The sequence below is a fragment of the Ranitomeya imitator genome, chromosome 10 (assembly GCF_032444005.1).
Source record: "Ranitomeya imitator isolate aRanImi1 chromosome 10, aRanImi1.pri, whole genome shotgun sequence".
NCBI classification, from domain to species: domain Eukaryota; kingdom Metazoa; phylum Chordata; class Amphibia; order Anura; family Dendrobatidae; genus Ranitomeya; species Ranitomeya imitator.
The window spans coordinates 13,657,892-13,671,237 of NC_091291.1; the positions used below are offsets into that span (position 1 = coordinate 13,657,892).

At 42.8% G+C, this 13,346-nt stretch overlaps 1 protein-coding gene across 1 annotated transcript in view; it reads right to left on the reverse strand.

The window, feature by feature from the left end:
- The window catches only part of LOC138651192 (carcinoembryonic antigen-related cell adhesion molecule 21-like), a 28,726-nt gene extending 19,198 nt beyond the window's left edge, over positions 1-9,528 (reverse strand). The window contains exons 1-3 of the mRNA XM_069741226.1: positions 9,293-9,528; positions 8,655-8,996; positions 7,348-7,623 (exon numbers count right to left, since the gene is read on the reverse strand). Coding sequence (XP_069597327.1) covers positions 7,348-7,623; positions 8,655-8,996; positions 9,293-9,383 — 709 coding nt within the window. The 5' untranslated portion in view covers positions 9,384-9,528. The remainder of the gene's footprint in view (positions 1-7,347; positions 7,624-8,654; positions 8,997-9,292) is intronic.
- Positions 9,529-13,346: the final 3,818 nt, after the last annotated feature.

Genomic DNA, 13,346 nt, shown 5'->3' on the forward strand with positions numbered 1-13,346 from the left:
TGGTCTGGTGTGTTATCTGTGAGGGCAGTGTCGACCCATTCACCACTTGTACCGTTACTGGTTGAGCTAGCATAACCAGGGGTATTGCGTGACGCTGGGCGAAGGCAGAAGACATAAAATTGCCCTCCACCCCAGAATCCACGCAGAGCTCTACCGAGTGGGAGGATGAGCCTATAATAGTCCCCTTAAAAGACAATTTGGGGGCAAACCTCGCCGTGTCTAGTGTACCTCCACCTACTACCACTAAACGCTGACGTTTCCTCGACCGCTGGGGACATCTGGTGGCAAGTTGTCCTGACAGCTGACAAGCATGACAGACCTTGAGTGCACAAGCGGTCCGGGACTTAGATCCCGCTTGTAACACTTCCATGGCCTCATGTGACTCAGGAACCTGGGACGGAGATTCCAGAGGTTTGGCGAAGGTGGGAGCCAGCCGAAACCTCTACCTACACTGGGCTCGCTCTAACATCCGCTTGTTAAAACGGAGGTCAATTCGAGTAGAGACAGTTATTAATTCCTCTAGTGTGGCAGGAATCTCCCTAGTGGCCAGAGCGTCCTTAACGTGATCAGCCAGGCCCCTCCAAAATATGGGGATAAGGGCTTTATCCGACCACTTCAGCTCAGAAGCTAAAGTGCGGAATTGGACGGCAAAATGACTGACCAAGGACTCACCCTGAGTTAATGCCAGCAGTTGGAGAGCAGTATCATGGGTGACTTGAGCTCCTAAAAAGACTTGTTTCAGAGTGCTCAGGAACAGCGGAGCACTCTACACCACATGATCGCCACGCTCCCACAGCGGCGTAGCCCATTCCAACGCCCTGTCCGACAAGAGAGACCCTATAAATCCCACCTTAGCCCGCTCTGTGGGAAAACGTGCAGCCAGGAGCTCGAGGTGAATAGAGCACTGACTCACAAATCCCCTACAAGATTTGCTATCTCCAGAAAATTTTTCTGGCAGCGGGAGGTGAGATAATGTCGGAACAGGGGTGGCAGTGGACAAGGTTGCTGCTGTCACGCTAGCAGCCTGTACAGCAACTGCGGTAACATCCACAGCTGAGGTTGAGCTCTCGAGAGCCGCCAACCTACCCTCCAGCTGCTGGATATACCGCAAAGATTGCTGAATGTCCGCCATTTACTAGCCAGACCCTGGCGCTAGTGTACTGTTAGGGCTAGCGGAATGCACCGAGAAAGTAGAGATGTTTATTATTAATGGTGCGTTCGCAGCCCGGGGTCCACCGTGCAGGAGGAACCTGCTGCTAGCAAATGGCGGCACTGTTTGGCGGTATAGACTAGCTCTGTTACTCCACAGAGTAGCCGTGAAAGGAAAGCACTGCGCCCTGTTAGCCTCACAGGAGCACAAGCTTACTGCCAAGCTGATAGCAGTCAGTGGTTAGGCAACACGCAATCTCCTCACCGGAGAAGCCGGTATTCTAGGGGCTTATTGCAGCCGGGTCCCTGAACACACTCATACAATCTCCTCACCGGAGGTGCCGGTATTCTAGGGGCTTATTGCAGCCGGGTCCCTGAACACACTCATACAATCTCCTCACCGGAGGTGCCGGTATTCTAGGGGCTTATTTCAGCCGGGTCCCTGAACACACTCATTCATTACCACACTGGCGCAAAGTACATATATGAATTGACACTAGTGCATGGCCGTGCGGCCATGCGAGCCTTATATAGCTGCAGCAAGAAAAAGACCTTCCTAGAAGGACCAATGAAAGACTGCCATACCTGAGCATGTGACCCTAAATCTCCAGTGAGAGATCTTGCCCTGGGCATGCTCAGTGTGCAAAGCAGGATTTAGTCCTAGCACTTGAAGGACCTTCCAGAAAAGGACCAATGGACTTAGCTGCAGTATCTGACCATGTGACCCTCGATCTCCACTGAGAGGTCTTACTCAGGGCATGCTCAGAACGAGAAAAGCAGGACATAGTCTCAGAAGCGTCTGCTCGCTGCTGCCCAGCACTGACTTCAATGGCAGAAGCCGGAGAAGCAACAGTAACTCTTTGTACAGAGTGGGACTGAGCAAGATGCTGGGACCGACGTCTTTGCTGAGCAGACTCCACTGCGGCAGGAGAAGAATGGGAGACCGCAGCGGAGATGGCCCGAGATTCCCCCTGTGCAGAGGCGGGAATTCGACCCCAAACACTGCGGTCTCCCATTCTGCATCAGCCGCAGTGGAGCCTGCTCAGCGGAGACGTCGGTCCCAGCGTCTCACTGAGACTGATACTGTGCAAAGGGTTACTGCTGCCATCCCAAGCTTTGCTATTGTACCCTGCACTGATCTGCGGCAAGCAGGCTTTTCTGGGACTAAGTCCTGCTTTGCACACACTGAGCATGCCCAGGGCAAGATCTCAGTGGAGATCTAGGGTCACATGCTCAGGTACTGCAGTCAAATCTATTGGTCCTTCTAGGAAGGTCCTGTAGGTGCGCAGGCTCTGTAGCAGCCTCTCATTGGTCCTTCTAGGATGGTCCTGTACGTGCTGCAACTATTTAAGGCTCGCATGGCCGCACGGCCATGCGCTAATATTTTCCTAAGTTATGTGCTTTGCACCAGTGTAGTCATGTGCTTGTATGTGTTCAGGGACCCGGCTGAAATAAGCCCCTAGAATGCTGGCACCTCCAGCGAGGAGTTTGTGTTTGTGTGTATTCAGGGACCCGGCTGAAATAAGCCCCTAGAATGCTGGCACCTCCAGCGAGGAGTTTGTGTTTTTGTGTATTCAGGGACCCGGCTGAAATAAGCCCCTAGAATGCTAGCACCTCCGGCGAGGAGTTTTGTGTGCATGCATGACCACTGACTGCTCTCATTTGGGTAGTTAGCCTGTGCCTCTGTGAAATTCTAACAGGGCACAGAGCTTTGCTTTCTCGGCTGCTCTGTGAAGCTAACAGAGCTGGTTCATACCGCCATATAGTGCCGCCATTTACTTAGCAGCATGTTCTTTCCTGCACGGTTAACAATTCCCAGTATTTCCTTACCATTATTAAAGACACTGGAAGTTGTAGGTTCATGTGTTTCAATTGTACATAGGGCTGGCCTGACATTGCAATTGATCGCTGCACTAAGGCTAGTACTGACGGTGGTTCTGGCGCTGCATTCATGTACTGATTGTGCTTCTGGCGCTGCATTCATGTGCTGATGATGGTTCTGACATTATACATATGTATCAATCCAAAATGTGCTTCATGGCAATGTTAAGAGTTAATAATCCTCAAAACTTTGAGTTTTGAGAGAAGTTAGATGATTTCGCGAGGATCTGCTCAGTGTCTGCTCCACAAAGTTAGTGTAATTGGCATATGTTCGCACTTACTTTTTGGAGTGGAAACAGAGCAGAATCTCTCCAAATCTGCCTCAAATACTCAAAACTTGGCACCTGTGATGTATTAATGGTGGTTCTGTTGATGTATTCATATAAGTAGCCTTTTAGATTTTTTGCGTCCCTTGTGATTGATTCAGTATGGCATGCTTAAAGGGAAGGTGCCATAAAAAAAAATTTTTTTTCAGAAATTGTAAAAATGTAAAGAATTAATGATTACATTTTCTTAAAAAATATTATCATTTGTTTATAATTTAGTAAAATATGAAAAATAATTTGAAAAGTTTTGGAATTTCCACTTTTCAACACTAGGGGGAGCAGCTGCTGAAATTTCAGAAAAACCTAGTGTACAACTAGCTCACATTACTGCACTGCAGTAATTATGGGCGGAGTCTGCTGACGTGTGTGATGTCTCCTCTCCTCCCCTTCTGGGTGTTTGCTAAGGGATTAGAGAGGATGATATTCAGGAACCCAGTGAGCAGCCATTTTGTTGGTGACTGCAGAGTATGGCTGCCGTCACACTAGCAGTATTTGGTCAGTATTTTACCTCAGTATTTGTAGCCAAAACCAGGAGTGGAACAATTAGAGGAAAAGTATAATAGAAACATGTGCACCTCTTCTGCATTTATCACCCACTCCTGGATTTGGCTTACAAATACTGAGGTAAAATACTGACCAAATACTGAGCGTGGACGGCGGCCTTAGGCTACTTTCACACTAGCGTTGTTGGCTGTACGGTGCAATGCGTCATTCAGGAGAAAAAACGCATCCTGCAAAGTTGTCTGCAGGATGCGTTTTTCCCCATAGACTAACATTACCGACGCATGTAACGTTTGTGCGTCGAGTCCACCATTTTCGACCGCGCATGCACGGCCGAAACTCCGCCCCCTCATGCCCAGACCTTACAATGGGGCAACGGAAGCGTCGCAAGACTGCTTCCGCTGCCCACGTCGGGCATTTCTTTCACAGCATGCGTCAGTACGACGCACTGTGAAAGGCCCGTACCGACGCTAGTGTGAAAGCAGCCTTATACTGACAAGTAGACAGTCACCATGGCAGGCAGCAAGGATTCTGGGAGATATGTGGTGGAGGGAGCAGGGTGACAGCAGCGCAGAGTATTTCAGGAGAGCAGTGTGCTGGTCTATGGGGACACCATGTTCAGTGCGCGGAGCAGCCAGGGATTGTACATAGAGCGCTGTCTTTTATACATATGGATGGGCCGTCTGCTCCACAGAAATCCAGGGAACATTTCTGCGGATTGATGGCCTGTTCTGATCCAGACTTTGCATGCAGACCCCATTCCCCTCCTCAGATCCTGTCCTGGCGATGTGTGAAAGCGAGGCGACAGGCACAGTCGGGGTGACGCTGGGAAGGAAATGTAGCCATATAGTAACAATAAAAATGAGACCCCTCTCTTCATCTACCTCACCAGCCTTCCCCTGACTGCACCTAACTGGAGGTCATGCTGCCCCCTCTATTACCCCAGACCCGCGTGCAGCTGCTCAGCCAGAACCACCCTAGAATGGGTCCGCTTTATGAAGATAATACTGACATACAGATCACACATAATACCGCCATGTAGATCACACATAAAACCACCATATAATTCTCACATAATACTGCCACATAGATAGATCACACATAATCCCACAATACAGTTCTCATATAATCCCGTCATATAGTTCTTATATTATTGCACCATACTGATCAAACATAATACAACCATACATATTACATATAATACTGTCATATAGATCACACATAATGCCATCATACAGGTCACACATAATAATTAGCGGCATCAAGTGTGGTCTATATGGCAGCATTATGTAAAAAATATACATTATATGGTGGCATCATGTTTGATCTATATGGCAGCAGTATGCAAAATATATATATATGGCAACATTACGTTCCGTCCATATTACAGTATTATGTAATAGATATATCTGGCGGCATTATGTATGACCTATATGGCAGTATTGTGTAATAAATATATATGGCGGTATATTTATTATGTAAAGGCAGGAAAGTTGTGAGCTATGCCCTTCTGTGACCCCCACAATTATTTTTTTTTTTTTTTTTTGGGGGGGGGGGGCTGCTGCTGGGGGATTTCCTGCCCCTGGACTGAGGGAGGAAGCTTTCAGCAACACAGGGCAGGTCGGCTGTGATCACTGCTAATGCTGCAGATACTTACCCCAAACCCTCGCTCCCAGCAGCTTCTCCTCAACATCTTCTGTCCTCGCAGCCCACAGCAAACAAAATGGCCACGATCTCCTCTCACAGCTCCTCTCACAGCTGTGACGTAGCAGCCCAGTGGGCGTGTCCAGGTCACAGCTGAGAGATGCGGTCGGGGTCCGACTGTTGGCTCCTATGTCCATGGCTGCCGTAAGTGAGGAGTGCAAGTGTCGTTCCCAGACACACACACCCCCACTAGTCAAAATGGCAGCCCCCAGTGGCACACACAAATGTCAATAAATAAAAAACTATTAAAGTAGTTAATTTAATTTTGTATTAAAAATAATTGATTGTATAATCAATAATTATTAATACAAAAATTAAAATCACGGCACCTTCCCTTTAAGTTTTACTATAGAATTAATGGAGGGAACAATGATTGCAGAAACACAATAGCAGCCTCTAGTGGTAAGGAGTGGAAATGCAGCACAATTTATCAAAGTGAAAATAGCAGCCACTAGTGGTCAATCCACAGAAGGACAATAGAATCCTGACTCCAGACATGCAGGCAGCATGGCAGCTCAATGGTTAGCACAGTAACCTTCGGGTGCTGGGTTCATACGTTCAAATCCCATTAACTCCTTCCTGGCTGGACTTTTTTTGGCTTTACTTTTTCCTCCCCTACAAGTCATTTTTTTTTTAAATTTTTCCTATTCTTGTTTTTCGCAAGACGAGTTGTACTTTTGAATAACACCATTCATTTTATCATGTTACGCACTGAAAAGCAGGAAAAAAATTGTAGCGTGTTGAAAATACAAAAAAAAAAGTGCAATTCCACAATTTTTCTTTATTTTTTTTTATTTACTATGATCAACATAGGGTTAAACTGACCTGGCAATATGATTGTCTAGGTCAGTACGATTATACAGATACCAAATATTTTTTTTTTTTTTGCTTAAGTGGTGAAAAAACAAATTAAGAAATATGTAAAAAAAAAATAACAATTTTGCTCGTGTCGCAATTTTCGAAGATCTGACCCATTTTTAATTTTCGGGATATAGTGCTGTGTGAGGGCTTATTTTTTGTGCCCTGAGCTGATGCTTTCGCTTTTACTGATACAATTTAGGGGAAGATACGATGTTTTGATTGCCTCTTATTGCATTTTATTGCAAGGTTGAACCAGCCAAAGTAAGTAATTCTGGAGTTTCAATTTTTTTTCGTTATTATGTTTACCAATTGGATTAATTTATTTTACATTTTGATAGATCAGACTTTTACGAACGTGGTCATACTAAATATGTGTATTTTTAAAATTTCCTTATTCTTAATGAGGCAAAACAAGGATAATTTTAACTTTTGTATTTTTGGCATTTTTTTTTTCATATTTTTTTAAAACTTTTTTTTTTACTATATTTGTAAGTTCTCTTAGGGTGGGATCATCCAATCGCTTGCACTGTGTCAGCACTGCGATGTATTGTGAAAATCACGATCTCCTATGAACACCAGCTAAAAAACTGGCTTTCACAGGAGGATTGCAATGACAGACATGGGGGTCTTCAGCAGACCCCAGGCTATAATAGAAACTCCTCAGCACCGGCCAATCACATCGCGTGTAATGTCGCTGTCAGAGACTGACAGCTACATTTAATAGAGACTCTTAGAGCCACATGATGGCTGACTAATTCTAGAGAGATAAGTTGGGAACGATGCGGGCTCGGCATGTGAGCCCGCATCAAGGTCAGGGACGCAACTTGGGAGCTCTATGGGGATAATGTTAGATGAGTAGTATTATAGTGACTACGTGCCCTTTTATAATACAGTTCTTTAATATTTTAAGTATGACAATACTCACGTGATATTGACAGAGTATAGACTCCACTGGAGCTTCTGCTGACCAGATTCTCCGCTTGGCACTCATATTTTCCTTCATCGCTACTTTTGATGTTAGAAAATACGATCGTCCCGTTCTCATGCGTTACAATGTTTCCATTTTTTACTTGTATTATTTCGGATCTCGATTTCATCCATACGATCCGGTCGGCATTGGCTGCGGCACAGGTAAGGGAGGCAAAGTGATTTTCTTTGATTTCAGAATGCGATGCAGTGATCACCGGTTTACCGACAGTCTCTACAGACAAGATGAAATAATTAATTACAGAAAGAAGCCATTAAAGAAGTAATCCTGTAAGAACGTGTTATTGCCTATACGCGGGAGTCCTGAGATTCTTATTTGTTCCACAAAACACAAGAGATCACTTGTACAAGCAACAATGCCGAACTGGTGCATGACTGCTTGCACTGGCCCGATTTATCAAGACCAGTTTTGCACTCGCTGGTCTTGAAAAGTGAACTGGCTGGAGTCAGAAGGTGTCTGTCGAGTGGTGTGCGCCTCCATTCCCTGCACCAGAAATCAGTCAGGTGCTGGAGTGTGATTTCTGGCATACAGGACTAATTTGATTCATGACGCGCCGTGGCATCCTACTTCCGTTTCGCCCCTGCCCTAGCTTCGCCCATTTTGTTCACGGGGGAAACTGGCGTGAAAACACCAAAAATTGCAAAGTTGCACCTAAATTTTGTGACTATTCAAAGCTTTTATTCTTGACTGAATGCTTTCATGAATCGCAGTCATAGACTTTTTGTTGAGCTAGTACACCGCCCTGTTTGGACTTAAGTAGGATCCGAGTGGTGCTGTTGACATATGAAAGCTCTTCAGAGCACAGTACGATATGTGCAGGTCTCAGGATCCAGATCCCAAATGATCGGGAGCACATTTACAACATATCAAAAATCATTTTAAACAATAGTTAGCCTTTGAGACTTGACATCAGGTTCTTGTGAACTTCTAGAAATCTAGGTTCTAATTTATTGACGTAAGGTACAAATGATGGACCTAATGTCAAATTCCGTCATCGGGTATTTCAAATTAGTAGTTTGATGTCTCTATTTTATGACAGAAGACCTGATGTAAGATCTGTGGTGCCATACATCCATTTGAGATGCCCCAAGTTACTTAATGACTTATAAAAGCGTCTAACAGGATTTCACTAAAATGCTTCTCTATTCTTTCCATCGAAAGTGAGGGTCCTGCTGTTGAACCCCCTACAAAGATGTCGAAGAGCATGGCAAACACTGCCTTAGGATTACAACATAGGTACCCACCGTAAACTTGTAGGTCAATGTCCTCATCTTCTTGCACGTTTGTCTGTACCTTCACTATGTATTTCCCTCGATCCTCAACTTGAAGATCTCTGATCTGTAATGATCCGTTAGAGAAAGCATTGACACGAGAGTTGTACTGTTCCCCAACAATTAGCGTACCACCGGTGTATGTGAATATGTGATACTTAGTGGTGGCTTTTGGTCCTTTAAACCACTTGAAAAAAATAATGTTTCCTTTAATTCCGGTAACACTCAAGATGACTGATTCCTTGGCTATCGGATACTCAGGTAGCGGCTCAATCCTTATTTTTCCATTGACCAGGCTGATGTGGAGGATTAAAACTAAAAGTGAAAAACACAGAAAATAAAAATGTATGAAGGCTTCTACTGTACAAAGAAGCGATGATGAAAAATAGTCTAACAAACTGCTTCTCCGACACCAGGGAAGAATCTTTTCTGTGCTTACTAGGAGATGGTAGGTTCTACCTATAAACCTTTTTTGATCCCCACTTCGGAATGGGGGTCAAAGGGATATTTTAGGCAAATGAGGCCGAACATATACAAGAGTTCCCTAGAAATCAACTTTCAGGTTGGCTCTTTCTATACAAAACCAAGACTTCCATCATATAAAACATTACCTGCTATCATGCCGGCTCTCATGGCTGATTCCTCGGTTGTAGGTTTCCCTGAGGTTCTGCTAGATATTATGTTCTTCTTTCTGCAGGACATACTGATGGGAATAACTGGTGATGCCGTGTTATCCTCTAAGACATATTGTACTGTAGTGCTATCAGAAGTTAGAGGATGTTTCCTTGGATAGAGAATTTCCTTTCAATTTCCTTTCAGCCTTCTGTACGATGGCCACCTCTGACTATAGAACAACGGTTATCGCTACAACAGTCAGCAGTTCTTGTAATAATGTCAAAAGTGAACACTCTGGCTACAATTCATCCATTGTCTTACTTTCAGTAGGATTTTTCTTGTGGCATTACCAAGGCTTAAACCCAGTTTATAGTGTTGACTATGTACAGTGCCTTGCGCAAGTATTCAGCTCCCTGGAACATTTCAACCTTTTCCTACATATCATGCTTCAAACATAAAGTAATTATTTGGTGAAGAACCAACAACAAGTGGAACACAATTGTAAAGTTGAACAAAATGTATTGGTTATTTTAAATTTTTGTGGAAATTCAAAAAATAAAAGGTGGGGCGTGCGATATTATTCGGCCCCTTTACTTTCAGTGCAGCAAACTCACTCCAGAAGTTCATTGTGGATCTCTGAATGATCCAATGTTGTCCTAAATGCCTAATGATGATAAATATAATCCACCTGTGTGTAATCAAGTCTCCGTATAAATGCACCTGCTCTGTGATAGTCTCAGGGTTCTGTTTGAAGCACAGAGAGCATCATGAAGACCAAGGAACACAACAGGCAGGTCCGTGATACTGTTGTGGAGAAGTTTAAAGCTGAATTTGGATACAAAATGATTTACAAACCTTAAACATCCCAAGGAGCACTGTGCAAGCGATCATATTGAAATGGAAGGAGTATCATACCACTGCAAATCTACCAAGACCCGGCCGTCCCTTTAAACTTTCATCTCAAACAAGGAGAAGACTGATCAGAGATGCAGCCAAGAGGCCCATGATCACTCTGGATGAACTGCAGAGATCTACAGCTGAGGTGGGACAGTCTGTCCATAGGACAACAATCAGTCGTACACTGCACAAATCTGGCCTTTATGGAAGACTGGCAAGAAGAAAGCGATTTGTCAAAGATATCCATAAAAAGTGTTGTTTAAAGTTTGCAACAAGCCACCTGGGAGACACCAAACATGTGGAAGAAGGGGCTCTGGTCAGATGAAACCAAAATCGAACTTTTGGCAACAATGCCAAACGATATGTTTGGCGTAAAGGCAACACAGCTCATCACCCTGAACACACCATCCCCACTGTCAAGCATGGTGGTGGCAGAATCATGGTTTGGGCCTGCTTTTCTTCAGCAGGGACAGGGAAGATGGTTGAAATTGATGGGAAGATGTATGGAGCACAGAATTCATTGAAAAGTTGTATTAACCTTTTGTGAACCATGAACTTTGACACCAGATGTCATCTGACTATCTGGCGCCTTCTTTTTTTTTTTTTTAACTCTGTAGGTATTTAAACAATGTAAGCACATTGTATCTGTATGTTGTATGTGGAATTTCCTGAAGAAGAGTTCGCACTGACCTTGAAACGCGTTGAATAACCCACTTTTTAAATTTATTATCCTTGGTACTTCATCATTAAGGCAGCGCGGATTTAACCCACACCTCCTGCACAGTTTACTAAGGGGACTAAAAAAATACGGTAAGACCAAGTTTTTGAAAAAAATATAAAAATTTTAATCATTCTTTTATCCTAAAAAAAACTATATATAGTTTTGTTACATCCGAAAAAAAGTCCATACTATCAAAGTATAAAATGAGTTAACTTGATTGACTTACTACATGAAAATAAAAAGATTGAAACGCCAGAATAGAGGACTTTCTTTGGTTGCTACAATATCACAAAAAAGCAATATAAAGTACTCAAAAGTTGTACCAATAAAAACAGCAGATTGCTATGCAAAACAACATGCCATCACACTGCTCCGTCCACATAACAATGAACATGTTAGGGGGTCTAAGAATATGGCGACAAGCAAATTTTTTATTAGAAGATTTAATATCGATAAAATTATATTGACCTAAAGAATCCTATTACATGGTCATTTTTACATTAAAAGCAACCACGCCTGCCCCCCAAAAATTGAGAAATTGCATTATTTCAGTGCACTTGGATTTTTTTCCTGTTTTCCTTTACATGAAATAGTAAAATGAATTGTGTCACTCAAAAGTACATACCGTCTTACAAAAAATAAGCCCTATTTGGACAGAAAAATTAAAAAGTTATAACTCTGGTTAGAAGGGAACTAAAAAAATGAAAACGCTAAAATGGAAAATTGCCAGGTCAGGAAAGGGTTTTACTAAAATAATTTTGTAATTTTTTTTTCATATGTCCATGTTTTTTTTGTTGTTTTCTTTAAATGGTAATATTTACTCTGACCACTGTTCTTTTTTTAGATACTAGGCGATATCACAGCTCACCTCCTCCCCCTGCCTTCATAATGACCTTGTGAAGGGAAGGGGAGCAATGCGGGGATTTCAACATGTGACACTCATACTCAAAACTGAATAAATTGAGATGTTTTGAAAATGTTCTTTCCATTTTCCATCATTCCATGACTTTTCCATCTTGGTGCTGCCATTTCAACGTTGAACTGGGTAATTCAGGTTTTTATCCTCCATATATAACTCGTAAATAATGATTTTTATTATTATTCAATGAATACATATAAAGATCTTAGAAACAGTGAAAAAATTAACTTAAAATTATACTATAAAATTATACTATTATATTGCCAAGGTGTAGATCTGTAGGAAAGGAAAATCTCTTGAAATCCCTTACGGGATAGGCACGGCTCTGTAACTGAGTCTTCAACCAACAAGCAAAAAACAGTTCAGAAGTCACCATCCTCAGCTCTCAACTGATTTTGTTATCTGAAATGATATAGTTATTGAGACCAACGTGAGACATTTTCACACCAAGACCCTGCACCAGCTGTAATATCCCGTATGCAGTCATGTGAACATAACACCATATTTTATTACTAAGGATAATGAGCTAAAAGCAGAACAGTCACTTGCTTATTATCACTTTAATATAAACTTTGCATTTTGTGTATATGACTCTTACCTGTCATTATTAATAAATTAATTGCAGATAGCAGGTTGTTGGTGGACTTGACTGAAGATCTAATGAAGAATAAGGAAGTTGAGTGTGACAGACAAACCATGGCAAGCTCTTGTGTAAATCCACTTAAGAAATATCTCACTTGTGTTATCCCTTCAAATAGTCAGCTTGGTAAAGTCTCATGGTCTGAAGTTTCAATCTTGCAGACTTAAAGTGACTTACTTAGAAGTTATACCTGTCATGATCCAGACCAGATTTTGAGTCCTGTTTTCCCTCAAAACCTGGTCTGGATCATGACAACACTGATGGGTAATCTTCAGTGTAACATCAGTGGAGGACCTCGCAATCCAGATGTTTCACTCAATGTAGGACCAAGACCCTTTACTGCATTGTTCGGCATCATAATGTTCAGTGTGGCAACGCCGAGTATTGAAAATAAGTGAATAGGTTCAGCACTAAAGCCAGGTCTAACTGCTTCCTCATTTGCAGTTGCTGTACCTTCCACAAAAAATGCAATAATGAGTAGAGATGAGCAGTGTTTGAGTCGAACTCTTCGCCAATTTCAAATTCGAGCTGCTTTGGGCGGTGTTCGAGTCGTTCATCGAACTTGAACAATTTGCTTAAAATTCAGCTGTTCAAGTTTCTGGTCGATAACTGTTCGTTCACCAAAATCCTAACTTTATTCGCACATTAAAACGGTTTATCATTGTTAATAGACTGTTTCAGTGTATAGTGGGCGGGGGATAGATCTGTGCTGAAATAATGCCGATCTCCATTTTTTTCTTTCCTGCATTTACAATAGGGCGGTGCAGTCTCTCAGCCTATCAGCAGTGCACACACACAGCAATGTGCATCTGATGCACACAAGCAAAGGCATGTGTCATTGGCTGTGTATGTCACATGTCCTTGCCCTATAAG